Consider the following 17,246-nt stretch of genomic DNA (forward strand, 5'->3'; position numbering starts at 1 on the left):
GGCTAAGGTGATTAATGGTAGGCAGTGGCTTGGCTCTGCTCCTGGCATTGCTGAAATCGATGGGCGACGGTAACCACTCACCGTGGTGGGCCGTATGCTCGTCTGCCTAGAAGGGCAATAAAAAAAGTAAACTCTTTTAAAAATAAAGTGATGCAAACATTATCTCCAATGAAAGGGAGTCAAAAAGAAGGATTACAGTTATGGAAGGGTCAATTAAAATGTTATTATTGGTACAAAAAAGGGAATTTCCATCTTGTTCGGATGTCAAGTGATATTACTCCTGACATGAGGATATGCCCATTCTTTTACAATACGAAATCGTTCTAGTTTTAAATTTTAGTTTGATCGTAACAAAGCTAATGATTATCTATATCTATGCTGACGCCACTTGTAACTACACTTTTGCGTATCGACTGGTACTGAAATTGTAGAGTTGATGATTGTCAACATTATTTCAAAATATCATTGAAGATGATGAAATGTCTCTATGTCATCATCTTCAATGATATGTTGAAATTTAACAGCAAACTGTGAATTCAATATTTAATGACATACATTATTATGACTCTCGTCCTCGTTAAAAGACACCTTTTTTTCTTATCGATGTATACCTTCATGACTATAATACTTCTAAATGTAGTTACACGACTGAGAAGGTTCTGAGGCTTGATTTTTTCCGCAATACGATACGCAAACACAAAATTAACTAAATTCCATTCAATTCAAAAGCTATTAATAATTTTTTTCCTACCCATGCTGATAGCCTTGAGAGGCTATTTCAGCTTCACCCTAACGTTTGTAGGTGAGCTCACGGGGCTCAAACCGGAGAGTTGCTAACACTGACCCTAGCAAGAACAGTGCTTCGCAGAATCTACAACCGGATCGGAAACGCGACCCATTGAGAAGATCCGGCGAGAAACTCAGTGGGCTGTGTCTATGGGTTAATTCGCTCGTCGAGCCCTTCGTCGCAAGCGACAGGTTCGACGAGGACGATGACCGGCTTTTTTTTATTGATTAGGTGGGTGTACTATCTCACGGCCCGCCTGGTGTTAAGTAGTTACCGGAGTCCATAGACATCTACAAGATAAATGCCGCCCATACATATTCTCTATATCTAGAGAAGACTTAATCAAAATTAAAGCAGTAGTTTGCTGTGCTAACCGCTCAAAATGACCCTTATCTCTCTTGATATAACGTTGTAAATTGTAATATAATAACAGAATTATAAACTTAACTAAGGTAATTTTTTCAGTCACAATCCCGGTATTGAACTTTGGAATGCTGATGGGCTGGCAGTCACCTATGACCCCGATCCTCCAGTCTCCGAATGGGCCAGCTCCAGAGGTGATAACAGACGAGACAATCTCCTGGATGGCATCTATAACGTTTTTCCCCCCTATATTCTGCGGCGTCTTCGTTGGGGATTTGGCTGACCGATGGGGAAGGAAGATTACAACGCTGCTTACGTCATTAATGCTTGTTGTAAGTACTGTATATATAAGTAAACTAGTCGTACTCGCCCGCTTCGCTGGGCATTTCAAATTAACATTATTATTAGGGAATCCAACATTCATATAAATACTAACCAATCCAATAAGTACATGTATTTTCTACATGGATACCAAGTTTCAAGTCAATCGGATGCATGGTTCAGTAGTTATAACGGAACATCCGTAAAAATCACTGTAAATTTATATATTAGTATAGATGTATATTTTAAGTGCTCAGTTTTTAAGTTTTACTTGCTTGGTTGAAAAAACATTGTCCGTTGTTATATTATGTTTGACAGTGTGTCAGTACATTCATGGATTAAATAATAAAATACACGTTTTCGGAAATCTAAACAGTTCTTTTTACGTTTCTACATCCACCATCCACCATTAAAGAACTTGGCACAGTTGGACATCAGGTAAGAGAATGCAAGGGAGTCGTTTGGTAGTTAGGACCCTAAAACCACACTTGGGCCACCCTCAGACACAGCCCACTGAGTTTCTCGCCGGATCTTCTCAGTGGGTCGCGTTTCCGATCCGGTGGTAGATTCTGCGAAGCACGGCTCTTGCTAGGGTTCGTGTTAGCAACGTCGTCAGGTTTGAGCCCCGTGAGCTCACCTACTAGTTAAGGTTACGCTGGAATAGCCTCTCAAGGCTACCAGCTTAGGTAGGAAAAAAACAAGAAAAGAAAAAAAACACTTGGGCCCTCGGCCTGCTCTCAACATGTGCACACTGTCAAGTTCCCACATACCCCGCTTGCCCCCCTAGGCGCGGATACCTCGTATGAAACTCGGCCCCCTGCAAGAAAAAGCTGTTGCCAATTTGGGAAACGTTTACCTATGTCGTAATATGAGTCGTCTATTATCAAAGGTGGCAATCTGTGCATTTGGACAAAAAAAATTTATTGATATGTCAATACAGATTTATTTGAATATAATCGTCTCCTTCAAAGAATACGGTTCAAAACCTGCATTAAATAAAGGTTAATAGTTAACCTGTTATCTAACTAAGATGTCGTTCCGAAGAGTTTTGTGACTGCCAATGGAATACAAAGTCAATAATTCGTTTTTCTGATTTACCAATCATTGTCCAAAAGTCAGATTGCCGCCTTTGATAATAGTCGACTCATATATCATAGTATGACATGTCACGTGGCGTAGTTCCAACAGTGTTTCATATACTCAGCGATTGTGACAGAGAAGCGTGACTGGATGTTATTACTTTTTATAAAATAGTCTAATTATAATAAAATATACTATTTCATAAAAATAGGAGTTAAAAAAAAAGGTGACACCTAAGACTGCTGAAATCGGAATAAATATTTGTATAATGTACACCCATAGACGAGCTCACTCACGGCCCACCGAGTGTTGAGTGGTTACCGGGGTCTATAAACATAAATAACGTAAAACCCACCTTAAGACGTGAGCTCTAAGACTCAGTTTTTATTGTAAACTACTGCCCCACCCTTCAAACCGAAACCCATTACGGATTCGAGGCTGAAATGGGCTAGGCAATTTCTGCGTATTCAATTTATATAGCCACATGACCTTAAAAGGCTTCAAAACTCTTAAATCTCACATTTCACTTAGTAGCTTTACATTTTTTTCGGTTCTCAAAACAACTAAATGTAATATAAATGTCTAATATGTTCCACTCGAGCTGAAAAAAAATTTACGCTTTAGATGGCCAGACGAGCTGTCCTCCCATTTGATATTAAGTGAATATCGGAGGTCACGGTATCACAGCGTGAATACCGCCCATCTTACGCTCTTGAACTTCCAAATTTATTTTATAAGCACCAAGCCTTAGGTTCAATACCAGACCGCACTACCAGACTACCAAAAATAAGATTGTGGTACCGTACTGTGCGGACTAACAATACGTCTCAAGAACAATGTTTGTATAATACAAAAAACTCAGTAGTCGAAATTCGACTATAATCAATTGAAATTATAAGTTTGTACATTATTATGATTATATTGTCAAAGACTATTATACTTTTATAAACACAGTTTAGACAAATATTAATAAATGATCTAATAGAACGCATGCGTGTGTATGTGAAATATATGGTAGTGTGTGTAATGTATTTTTTATTGATTTAATGTATTCTGTAAGCGTAATTTAAAAAAATTTGAACATTCTGCCCTCCTTCTCCATATTCTCTAAAAGTTTCATACTCCTCCGTCCCCGCAATTTTCGTAAAAAAGGGTACAAAGTTTTTGCTTCACGTATTTATATATAGATTACACATATATCCTTTTCAGATCCTATCCTAATAGAACATGACTTACGATTATCTTTTCAGATGAGCTGGAGTATAACATTGTTCTCACTGAGGCCTTGGGCGTTGATAGCCTCCAGAGCAGTTGCAGGGTTAGCCTGCGCTGGATGTTACGTCGTCACCCCGCTGTACCTGAAAGAGGTACACTGCCTTCAAATTATCTAAGACCCGTCAAAAATCGGTTGTCTGTAAGGTCGGTTTACTGATGATAGTTGAACGTGACAACGTCATAAGAAAATACGCCTCAGAGCGAGGTAACGCCGCATGAGTCATGTTTTTTCGTGCGTGCAGCCGGCTCCATCGAATTATAAGACGTTGTCACGTCAAAATCTATTAGAATATATTGAGGTGCGATTCTATTGTTGTTTGATGTACGTGCCAACTAAAAAAAACACGTGTAATTTATGTACGTAATATTACAAGATTAATGTTCAGTTTCTGAACGTCATAATGTCAGCAAGCGACATCCGTTATGACGCCAAGCCACGCATGAATTTTATAGTTCTCTTATATGAAGTTCAATTGTAATTTATGGGTTCAATAAATATCTCAAATAAAATGGTGCGAGTGCAACTTGGTGCACGTGAATGAAGTGAAACTTCTTTTTCGATGTGTATGTAGTATTGAGGTTTTTTTTTAATTTTTCATCCTTAAATTAGATTGCTCTTGTAATAGGGAATGCTGTGTATAAGAAATGCGACATCTTCAACATTTATATTATATATATTTTAAATTATAGATAGACAAACATTTTTTTTTTCATTAGAATATTGGACGCTACTCGTTGCTAATGCTCGCGCTGGCCTGTAACAGGTATAATATGCATGCGTTCGAGCGCCACGCATTTACTCTCGCTCTGTCTCTTTCTATTCCATGTTAGCGTTAAACGTTTAACGCAACCTTGTTGGAAATCGCATTAGAAGTTTCACTTCAATAAATACAGTCCACGCTCGATTACCACAACGAAACAATTAGGCTAAATTACTAAGCCCTTGTGTTCTTATCGGTCAACTGCAAATTTTCAAGTTAATCGGAAGTTTTGAAGTTGCTGAAGATTATGTTGAAATGATACATAGATCGATGCAGATCAAGTTATAATAGTAAATGCGTACTAAAAATCACATGTTTCTTGATAATCCTTCGAACAGCTATCGAACCGCGTACGACTTATTTAACACGTTAACTACCACGTGGGTCACCGGTGCCCTGAAGTAATTATGTCAATTTCTCGTACCAAGGGGCCGGAATATCTAGTAGACTTTGAGAAAGACGAATCCGAAGATACTGAGAATGAATTTATTTCTAAGAGACCTAAAAAGACTAAAACATATATTAACAAACAAAATAAGGCAAAGCTAGGCAATCCAGACGCGCTTAGTAACAGAAATCGACATAATTACTTCAGTGCGCCACGTAGGTCACCGGTGACCTACACGGCAGTCAATGTGTTAAAAGCATATAACATCGATTGATTAATTATACGCGAACCACAACGACGAAACTACATGGTTGTGACTATGAATTTGGTTACATTAGCACGCACCTCGATCAAACTATGTGGTTGATGTAACATTCGTATTTGGACTTATATGACCACATCGGTATTTCGACATGCTCTCTTAGAAAGTTAAGTCCTATTAAACTGTTCGTAAATCGTACTTTTAACCATTAATGCCAAATACCTCCATCTCACCTATTCTGCCGCAACATTGCGGCTTTACAGATGAGAGAACCGTTATATGACACGGCAAAAAATAACTTCCTTTAATTTATAAGTTCCATTACCCATTTAATACCCGTTCGATCGTGAACTAGTCGGAACTAGATTTTAAAACATTGGTTCGACTGTAAACCGTTCATGTTGTAATTCTATTGTATAAGTCTATACTTAGATTCGGTTTATGTTGCAATGGTATCATTTATCCTTTTAGATAGCGTCAGACAACGTCCGAGGCGCCCTTGGTTCTCTCTTCATCCTGTCCCAGAACCTGGGCTACCTCTTGGTCTACATGGCGGGAGACATGCTGAGCTTCGCGTCCGTCATGTGGATCTGCACTGCGATACCCGTCGTTCATTTACTGGCATTCATGACGATGCCGGAGACTCCAGTTTTTCTAGTTAAGCAGGGGAAAGTACAGGTAAAATCACCGATGATTCAAACGAAGTATATTGCGGTTATATAAGTCATAGTATTTTATTATTTAATCACTAAAACCTGCAGAAATTCGAAATGGTTAACCTTTTATTATTATACTAGCGGACCCGGCAGACTTCGTAGTGCCTCAATCGATAAATAAAATTGTATAAAATAAACTTAAAACAAACAAAATGAATCCATCCGACAGGGGAACATCAATGGGAAAACGAAATTGTTATTTTTAATCAATTCCGAGCATTTTCATATTTATCTACATTTTAAACCTTCTCTGGACTTCCACAAATAATTCAAGACCAAAATTAGCCAAATCGGTCCAGCCGTTCTCGAGTTTTAGCGAGACTAACGAACAGCAATTCATTTTTATATATATATAGATTGTTTTTCTTCTTGGCCTTATCGCACATTATATGCGACTGTTGATTTGACATGAGCTATAAGACCAGTCGCCTGCCTGACACGTCAAAAATCCACGGGCTATATATATCTCCATATATCCATTGTAAAGTGCCAAATAAAGGGACCTTTCTATTTCTCTTTCTGGTCTTTCTTTTACTTCATGCGTTGTCGTTGCAAAACAAAAGATAAAAATATTAACAATTAATTAATATTGAAAGGTCGATAATTGAATATTAGAATCCATAAACACTACCTTATTACAATGAGGCTTTTTTCTTGTTTTTGAAAAAAGCAATATTCTAAATCATATTCGTTAATATCGATTTGGTCCACCGATTTATTGGTGGTAGGGCGTTTTGTGAGTCCACACGGGTGAATGCCACCCTGTCTGCCGAAAAGCAGTAATGCATTCCGGTCTTTAGTATGGGATAGTCGTTATATTGTACAATTGAGACTTGCACCACTTATCTCAAAATGGATGACCGCATTCACGTTGTGATGCCTATGGACTCCATCGCTTAACAATAGTTGGGCTGTGAGCTACTCTAATAACTAAAGCTATAGAATCATAATCAAATGTCAAACCTCGGGATAAACACAAATATAATCATGTCTGATGCTGTACCACAGGAAGCACGCAAGGCATTAGCCTGGCTTCGCAACACCAGTCCTGATGACAAGACTTTAGAGGAAGAAGTGCAGCTGATGGAGATCGAGGAAGAATACTCTAGAAGTGTCAGGAGAGCCACTTGGAAAAGTATAGGTAAGTAATTAACTAAATCACGAACGACTTTAAAAATCTCTGACAAAGATATTTACGATCGATGACCGGTTTTTAAAAACCTACTGAGTTTCTCACCGGATCTTCTCCGTGTGACACAATTCCAATCCGGTGGTAGATTTAGCTATACAAACTAGTATTAGTAAATTCTCTGAGGTTGAATCCGTTGCGACTATTTCTGCGACCTAGTGACTTCGAGGGGTTATACTAGATTCACGAACGATTCCTTGAACCAATAGATGAGCTCACGGGCCTCTAACCTGGATACGTTGCTAACACTGGCCCTAGCAAGAGCAGTGCTTCGCAGAATCTACCACCGGTACGGAAACGCGGCCCACTGAGAAGATCCGGCGAGAAACTCAGTGGGCTTTGTCTATGGGTTAGCCCCTCCTTGACGACTTCACGATGTATATAAGCTACATTTGTCCTTTTACACCAGATAGTGATGAGCTCGTAGGACCTCTTGTGAGTCCGCACGGATAGGTACCACCACGCTGCCTATTTCTGCCGTGAAGCAGTAATGCCTTTCAGTTTGAAGGGTGGGGCAGCCGTTGTAACTTTACTGAGACCTTAGAACTTATACCTCAAGGTGCGTGGCGCATTTACGTTGTAGATGTCTATGGGCTCCAGTAACCACCTAAGACCGGGTGGGCTGTGAGCTCGTCCATCCATATAAGCAATAAAAAAAACATACTATATGTACTATGTATAACTATTAACTTAATACCAAGATTCGCGTTTAAATTCTCCGAAGTCACATTTCTTGGAGCAGGGGCTCCATTTCATTCGTCGTCACACGCGATCCAAATTATATGTTTCCCTGCTTAAACATAGCTGTTCATGCAACGAATGCTACGGTTAGATTTAAACTAGTTCTGTAGCGGTTTCTAATTCATCTGATCCTAACGTTAACATATTTGCTTACCATATGGTAATTCAAGAAAGTCCACTAAGCTGAGAATAAATTTGAAAGATCTGCTTACAAACATAAAAAAAATATATAGTTGTACATAGAATCTCGCTTCTTGTGTTATCGGCTAAAAACTCATAAACAAGACCGTTTGACAAAGTTAAGTATTTAAAATGGCCGCTGTTCTGGCAAACTTAATAATGATCTTCTAGATACAGATGTCATGCAAGGAAAAACATTGACTTAACATACATGTCGATTTTTTTTAATATGCATAATACTTATACTTTGGACGGTCAGACAAGCCCACGGCCGAGTACACCCGTACTAGACACGAGGCTACTATTCCGGTGTTCAATTCGCATAGGCTCTGTTAACAATTCGTAGACGAACGACATCTACGATGAAGGAACAACATAGTAAAAAACAATTTACTTGTAAAATATAATATTTTATGTACTTACTGTTGGATTAATGAGATTCTGAATGGGTGCCAAACAGCCTGCGTACTTATGCCGCAAAGCCATCAAGCATTCCAGTTTGAATACAGAGATTGCTGTTAATACAATTGAAACTTCGATCTTGTGTCTGAAGCTGCGTGGCGACATTCACGCTATCGTCTATAAACTCTGGTAACATAAACATCGTGTTACCCAGTAAGAGAAAAATAATAATGCTTTAAAAAAATCCATTCTTTCCAGTGCAAGACAGAACAACGTTCAAAGCTTTTCGGATTGCCCTCAACGTAATGCTTTCACAAGAGACCTGCGGATATCTTGTGGTCCTCATGTATGCGGGGTCCATCTTCGAGCAGGCTTCAGAGTCGATCAGCTTGAAGCTCAGCCCCAACAAGCAGACGATACTGGTCGGAGCCATACAGCTGCTGGGCTCGATTGTTGCTAGTTGTATCGTCGAGCAGACTGGCCGAAAGGTCAGTTAATATGTCATACTATCTTTCTGTTGGGAGCTACGTTCACGTGGACTACACTTTATACCGTGTGACAACGACTAATATGCAGCAATGTAGTAATAGGTAGGCCATATTCTTTACCGCAGTTAAAAAAATTAGATCACAGTAATACTATAATTGCATCAATATAATATTAATGTCCCTGATGCGTGTGAACATTTTCAAGTCGATCGAATATTTTTATTCTGGTGAAAATAAAATTGAAATATTCCGTAACATATAGACAAACAGATACAGGTCAATATAATATATATAAGCGTGCTCAAATAAAATCGTAAAGTTTTCTTCTAACCTTTTATTCTTCGTGGCACTCTGAGCTACAAAGATCTGCTTTCAATCGCAGTATCAAATAATCCAAGTTAGGCACAAAGAAGAACTTAAAGGGACGTGTCCGTAGATGAACGTAGAAATGCTAGTAAAATAAAAATGGATAGTCAGCCATAGATCTCATAAGATGACCAAATCATCTCGAATCATTCTTCAGAGCACTCTCCGTGAAACAAAATGCATAGAAAATTACTTGTTGTCGAAGGTCATAAAGATCACCATTTGAATACCGCATCCATCTTGAGACAAGATCGATGTCTCGTGATATTCTGTAACGGAAGCCCACAGCCAAGAATAGCGAAGTTGTTATATGTAAATACAGAGGTATCGATTCGGCTAATGCATTTTAACAAATATTTTAATTTCCAGTGGCTACTAGCATCGACAGCATTAGCTACAGGGATGTCAATGCTGGCTCTGGGACTCTGGTTCTACATCACTTCGCTGTCAATATGGCTGCCGGGCTGGTTGCCCGTGGCAGCCATGTGCCTGTGCATCTTCGCTGATGCTGCAGGATATCAACCGGTTCCGTACGTCATAACGTCAGAGCTGTTCTCATTTCAGGTAAAATTCTTATATTTCTCATGTACTCTTGGTATATTCTTTATTTCAAGCCATATTTTGCAAAGCATAAACTTTTTACCCTTCCTTGTCTATACGAAGTTGTATCTTTTGTTAAAACTTGTCCAAATAGATTCACTAAGATGTCTAATGTGGCAAAAAGAAATCGACGCGACGATAAACTATGTTTTCCAAAATCCAAAACTACAGTAAAGAATAATAGTGTACTAGGTATGAGCGTTATGATATTTAATAAACTACCGAAGAAATTAAGAGACTTAGATGATTTTAATTTAAAAAAAAACCTAAAAGGTAATCATCTTATTAGTGAAAATTATTATCACATAAATGATTTTCATAGGGATGACATTGAAAATAAATGGATTTTTAATTATTAGTTGAATTATGGATTAATGAATGGTAAATTATATAATATTATAACTATGCACTGCACTAAAATTCGCATGTCAAATAATGACAAAGCATACACGCTGCTTTTAATTGATGTAATAACTCATTTTCACTATGCTTGGCGAATAAATGATTTCTTTATTTATTTATTTATTTTATTTATTTAATATATTTTGTACACACAGCTGTTAGAAAAGAAACGTCAATAAGGATACAGAGTACAAGGGCACTACTTATTTCATGTTGAAATCTCTTCCAATAGGCCCGCAAAAGGAAAGAAGAATTAAGAACACAAACCTAGTGCATACAGTAAACATTACATATAATAATATATACATATTACAAGATACAAAACAATATATATACATACAAATACACACACACACACACACACACATACATATATATAACATACACACATATACTTACTTTATATTATATTCTTTCTTTCTTTCTTTCTTTCTTTCTTTCTTTCTTCTTTCTTTCAATATGGCAAACAATTTTTTGAAATGCCATTATTACCAACGTCGAATTTAGCTCTCCTGAATTATTCGTACAAAAGCAAGATACATAGCTTTTAAAAATAACTTGTCTTTAATTAATCTTAAGCAATGAATGAAATGTATTCAAATCTTAGCTGTATATTTTTTTTATTTTTGATGTTAATGCACTGTCGATTGCACCTATAATTGAGGTGACATCTGCCATGAACTTTTGTCAATTTGTCAATGTTTTGTATTGATGATCACTTTGTTGGTGCGACTTAATAAATAAATAAATAAATAAACACGGTTTCATTCCAGATTTAATTAAATCTACTGGTGGTAGAACGGATCGTTAAGATACCACTGTAATTTCTACCGTAAACCACTCGAGCGCTCAGAAAAGTGGGTCAGCATTTATACCTTTGAGTTTTGGACCTCATGTCTCAAAGTGGAGACTATATGAGTCGACTATTATCAAAGTCAGCAATGTGACTTTTGGACAATTATTGGTAAATCAGAAAAACGAATTATTGACTTTGTATTCCATTGGCAGTCACAAAACTCTTCTGAACGACATCTTAGATAAATAACAGGTTAAGTATTAACCTGTTATTTAATGCAGGTTTTGAACCGTATTCTTTGAAGGAGACGATTATATTCAAATCAATCTGTATTGACATATCAATAACATTTTTTTGTCCAAATGCACAGATTGCCACCTTTGATAATAGACGACTCATATACTCCAATAAAATTCAGCTTTACGTATTTACAGTCCCCACTTGTAGAACTCCTACCCTATGTGTTCAGTATTGGAATTTGGGCATAAAGTCCTTTCGTGTGTGCAACACCATCGTGCTGTGGCAGTTTTTTATCATAATAAAGATATATAAATTAACTTAAAAGCGAATCATACGCTCAGCTTGGTTTTTTTTTTATGACAAAGGGGAGACGAACATACTGCCTAACCTCTTTATCTTCCATAGCTGTACCATTTGACCTTCCTAAATGATAACACCTAATATCTCAACACTAGTCCGCGGCGTCTGTTCACGATTTAACCTAACCTAATTTATCTTAAGAAGGAGGGAGCCTGGAGATCAGTAATACAGATCTTTGAACCTAGTAGAGACTTCAGCGCTTTCAAAGGCTTACAAAATCTATACTAATATTATAAAGCTGAAGAGTTTGTTTGTTTGAGCGCGCTAATCTCAGTAACTACTGGTCCGATTTGAAAAATTTTTTCAGTGTTAGATAGCCCATTTATCGAGGAAGGCTATATAACATCACGCTAAGATCAATGCAAGCGGAGCATCAATAAATAATGTTTCATTTTATTATTTGAAGACTTTTGTCATAGTATGACAACGCACGACAGATCGCGAAAGTTTTTTTTAAGAAATGTGAGTTTTTCATACATTGCCTTTTTAATTCCAGCACCGCGGTATGGTAACGTCCTTTGTGAGCTCCGTAGACGCTCTGAGCGACTTCGTCCAAACGAAAGCCTACGATCCCCTACTCAAACTCCTAGGGATCCATTGGGTTTTCATCATCTTCTCAAGTGTCTGCTTTTTTGGGGCCTTCTACACCATCATGTGGGTACCGGAGACCAAGAACAGATCGGTGGATGAGATTTACGCTCTCCTAGAAGACGGAAGGCAGAAAGAGAAGAGGAAAGACATTGAAAATGACGAGACTAGCAGGCTGTGAATTGCTCATAGGATTGTGATATTGCATTTGAATTTTCGTGGTTTTCTACAATCATAAACTTAGTGTTAATAAACAAGCGCAAACTTCAAAGGAAACTTTACAGAAGTGAAACTTCTTTAAATCGAGAAAGAAAGAGAGAAAGCTATCATCCGTCCTTTACGCGATAGAATCATTTTGTTAAATGTTGTACTTAATTGAACCTTGAAATTTTATTCGCATGCGAACTAAAGATGCAATCTTTTTTAAGAATTAATAATCCAGGTTATCTTCTGGAAATTAGTAGAGAAAGATTGGTAAACGAAACTCATGAATAAATAAATCATAATCTTCACCTTAAAGTTTTCATAATAATCGCCCTACAATATTTTAATGTAATTGGTAGTTTGACTGTCTAGAAAGGCACTTTAAAAGAAATGGCAGCTAACACCAAATCGAATATGGCTAACCTGTAAATTTCACAGATTACTATAGCTCCCTTGCCAAATGAAAATATCAATTATTAGTCTATGGTATTATAAAAGTAGCTTTTTTAACGATTTCCACTGTACAGCTTTAATATTTGATGGAAATTAAAATCTTTCAAAATCAAGTTACAGTAAGTACATACTAATAAATTTACTGTACTCAAAATTCATTAAAACAAATACAAGTGAACTTACGAAAACATTAAATAAACAATACAAACAAAATGGCCGCCGTATTTAAAAAAAAATTACGTCATAAACTCGAAAAAAAAATCTCGTTGTTTTCTAATCTTTGATTGTAGAAAATTACTTAAAACATCAAATTATTAGCATGTGATATATGAATGTACGTATGTTTGTGTGTTGGAACATCCATGTTCCGCAGTAACGTCCTGATATTATTTGGTTTGCGGTAAACATTTCCACAATTACTTCTTCTTTATTTTTTGGTTACGGCACGGTTTGTGCATTAGCCAGCGTCAAGTAGTAAGATTTTTATAATTCGCCGTTTTAATTATTAAAGTTTTGAATAATAAAAAACGAAGGAAACCCAAATTAATCAGCTGGGATGAAATTAAATGAGATGAGGTGATATGGGATGAAAAATAATATCAGTAAAATGGTGGTTATATACTGAGACTTTTTCAGTGGACTTTTTCGAAGGATCCTGAGAAGCTACGTCCAGCGACTTTGTTTCGTTTTCCCACATTTGTGCACTTTCACAGACATTAAACAGTTAATAAACCACGGTTATTACCCATTTAAACCTGAGGAAACACTAAATAGACAAAATAAAACGATTCACACAATGTCGTTCTTCGCGTTCCCGCCAAAAAGTCTATTTCCACTGGTTGTTAAACGTGTCGAGACCGGGCGAGTGGGTGCCGCCATCTTGCCGCCTACCGTGAAGGCTTCGACCGTTCTCGCTCTGTTGTCCATGGACTCCCATGACTACCACGTAGTTGATTGTGTATGACAGCTACAAAAGTTCAATAGTCGTACAAGTCAATATTGGCTGCAGTAAAACAGTAGTACAAATGTAAGGGAATCATTCTAAAAGCTGCATCAATAACATTGTAACATGCAATACCGGAAGATAATATACTAAGCTAAGCATCAACACGTACTTTCCGTTTAAAAATAGCACATTTCGCTAACCCGCAATCGATAATGAAGGTAGTTGACGGATTGGTTCAATTGAGCTGTGATTGCGTTACATTGCGTACTGGGCAAGATATGATCGCCTCGTTTCTTTAGTGGTTAGTAACGCAGACTATTTTATCACGGGATCCGGGTTCGATTCCCAGTCCCTGCCGTTATGCCAACATTATGGAATCTAATGTGCAGTAATTACGCACACAACTGTACTTAGTGTCCCGAAAACTGTGGGACAACAGAAATTTTCCGCTTTTATTAAATGCTATTTATGAATTCATATAAATACAATTTGAGTGTAATGCATTCAGATACAAAAGCTCTCATTTGTAATTGTAACGATACCAAATTCGTGTGATCAGGTTCATAAATCGAAACTAAAGCGTTTGAGACTTTTTTTTGTATTATGTGTTCCAATTAATTAAACACGTGATTGTCACGTCATAATGACAGTTGATTTTTTAATTTCTCTAAAAAAAAAAGTGCTCTTTGATTTTAAAACTTTCAATTTTGATCTAAGATAGATAATTTTATTTTGGTAGGTATAGTCAAATTATACTTTATTAATATCGACGCTTGAAAGGCAAACATGACTAAGCGACAATGCGTGAACTTTACAGTAGACTAATTTAGAGTTGAAATACCTGAAAACAAAATTCTATTTTAACGAATCTAGCTGTAGGATTGAAATGATTTAAATAGACCTAGAAATATATATTTTTTGCGCATCGAATATGGTTATTGCCTATAATTTATGTGCAAAGCAGCTATTGTCGCCTAGTCACGTTTGCCTTTCAAGCGTCGATATGTAAAAACTATTCAATGAATATATATAATATATATATAATATATAATATCTTTGATTATAAATGACGCGACTAACTAACGACTTTAAAAATGTTTTCATCTAAATTCTGATTGATTGCTTAGTTTGCGCGTAAGAATAATTTATAATCAATCATTGAGTGATGCGGAAATATACTGTCAAAATGTACGGAAAAGAGATTAGTTAGATATTTAGCCATTTCATCCTGAGAATTTATAGTAAATAAAAAATGTCAAATACAAAAATATTTCTGTCCGATTAGATTTAACTTCACTTTTTTTTTTTAAATAAAATTCTGTCATTTGCGCCTTTGTGTTGCAATTTTGTATTAACAAATAATAAACAAATTCCAAATTTATTAAATTAATAGTCACAAATATCCATGACATTTTGTTTTGCAATTGTTTTTTGTTGTTTCCATTATATTTTCCTCTAGTATCTTTAATCTATTGGCAAACAAATAAAGAGGCCTTTTTTTTTCATTTAAATTTACGTTGGGTTCTGACAAAACGCATGCCGTCTCGTGACACAAGTAAAACACATACTATCACAAAACTTTACCTTTATCGACGCTTTTCATCACCACGACTATATATTAAAGGCACAAAACCATTCATGTATAGTGAACATAGCGCCCTTCTGGACTATCTATTAGTTCTAATTCCTTTCAATACATTTTGGTAGGGTTATAATTTTTGGTAGGGTTATAATTTCGCACAGAGTATCTAAAAGAAAAGGCGGAAAAGAAAGAAAAGAAAAGAAAATATCTTTGTGGTGGTGATGATAACAAGTATACCTAAAACCATAACACAGCATCAGAGTGTTAATTTTAATGAGTATTACAGTAAATAAGACCGACAGTCATATCGAAACATTCCTCATCAATGTTTAATTTGGAATTGTGAAAAAATGTAAAATTAATATGCCCTTAATAGTTTCTTTATCATTTTACCGTAAATAAGAAACGATTTGTGTTTGACTATTTTTATTATTTTTTTCTCAAAGTAAATTCAGACCCACATTTCGTGGTTGGATTAATGTTTAAATTTAAAAGAGAATTCGTCAAGAGAGATGAATTTTAAACACTTATGTACCTAATCTTATTTATTATAAAGGAAAAAAACCTTTCATTTTGTATAAACATCAAATAGTACTTATACTTTTTTATTGTTTTGTGTTACAATAAAAATGAATCTAAATCATGAAATCGATAAGAAATAAATTTATTTTTTTCGTATTTCTTTTATTTTATTTAGAACAACAATTACGTATTTTTTATTAAAGTTAAAACAGAAAAATGAATTTTATATTCGTTTTGAGTGTGGTCATCTTATTCATTATCAAAGCTTTGGCCGAAGATTCTATGCGTAAGTATGAAGTTGGTAGGTCTCTTAAGATGATTTTGAAGCCAAAGTATTGTTCAACAAATGTAGTTAATTAATCCTGGAAAATCTAAATCAAGTCCAGTTTATCTCTTCGTGATTGTGCTAAAATATGTAAAAAAAAGGTTTTATTTATTAAAACTGTTACAATTACACCTATTTCTTTAAACACGTACAATTAAAAGACTTAACCTCAACCTATTATCGTGATTAATACGGCTTAAAATGCTTGAAATGTCTTCCGACCTACCTGCCTACCGTAATGAGCTTACTCCGGTTACCGTACTCTTCGAACCCATCAAATGCAACAAAGAAGAGAAGAGTTCGTCGTGCAATTTAACCCACAGATGCAGCCCACTGAATTTATCGCCGGATCTTCTCAGTGGGTCCCGATTCCGATATGGCGGTAGATTCAGCGAAGCACTGCGGTGCTTTTAGGTACCACAAGCACCGGTCACCGTCCTCGCCGAACCGTCCTCGCCGAACCCGTCGCTTGCGACGAAGGGCTCGACGAGTAAATGAATTAACCCATAGACACAGCCCACTGAGTTTCTCGCCGGATCTTCTAAGTGGATCGCTTTTCCGATCCGGTGGTAGATTCTGCAAAGCACTGCTCTTGCTAGGGCCAGTGTAAGCAACACTCCCGGTTTGAGCCCCGTGAGCTCACCTACACGTCAAGGAGAAGCAATAGCCTCTCAAGTCTATCAGCATAGGTAGAAAAAAAAAATAAACACTGCTCTTACCAAAGTCGATGTTAGACATACTATCTCAGACTAAGCCTCGTGAGTTCGCCTTCCAGCTACCAGAATAGCCCCTCGAAGCTAATGGAAGATGCGTAGCCAAAAAATACGTAATTGCCAAATTTCGTGAGAATTCCTTAAAGGTTAACTTTCTTCTACAGTAAAATTCGACATTGCGATAAACCCCGAAATC

The 17,246-nt window shown here is 36.6% G+C and overlaps 1 protein-coding gene across 1 annotated transcript in view; it reads left to right on the forward strand.

Annotated features, from left to right (window-relative positions):
* Positions 1–12,607, forward strand: part of LOC114250723 (solute carrier family 2, facilitated glucose transporter member 8) — a 46,597-nt gene extending 33,990 nt beyond the window's left edge. The window contains exons 3-9 of the mRNA XM_028184710.2: positions 1,253–1,482; positions 3,802–3,918; positions 5,709–5,915; positions 6,962–7,094; positions 8,724–8,953; positions 9,689–9,883; positions 12,214–12,607. Of these exons, the coding sequence (XP_028040511.2) occupies positions 1,253–1,482; positions 3,802–3,918; positions 5,709–5,915; positions 6,962–7,094; positions 8,724–8,953; positions 9,689–9,883; positions 12,214–12,486 (1,385 nt within the window). The 3' untranslated portion in view covers positions 12,487–12,607. The remainder of the gene's footprint in view (positions 1–1,252; positions 1,483–3,801; positions 3,919–5,708; positions 5,916–6,961; positions 7,095–8,723; positions 8,954–9,688; positions 9,884–12,213) is intronic.
* The last annotated feature ends 4,639 nt before the right edge of the window (positions 12,608–17,246 follow it).

This window comes from Bombyx mandarina, chromosome 20, assembly GCF_030267445.1.
Source record: "Bombyx mandarina strain Sakado chromosome 20, ASM3026744v2".
NCBI classification, from domain to species: domain Eukaryota; kingdom Metazoa; phylum Arthropoda; class Insecta; order Lepidoptera; family Bombycidae; genus Bombyx; species Bombyx mandarina.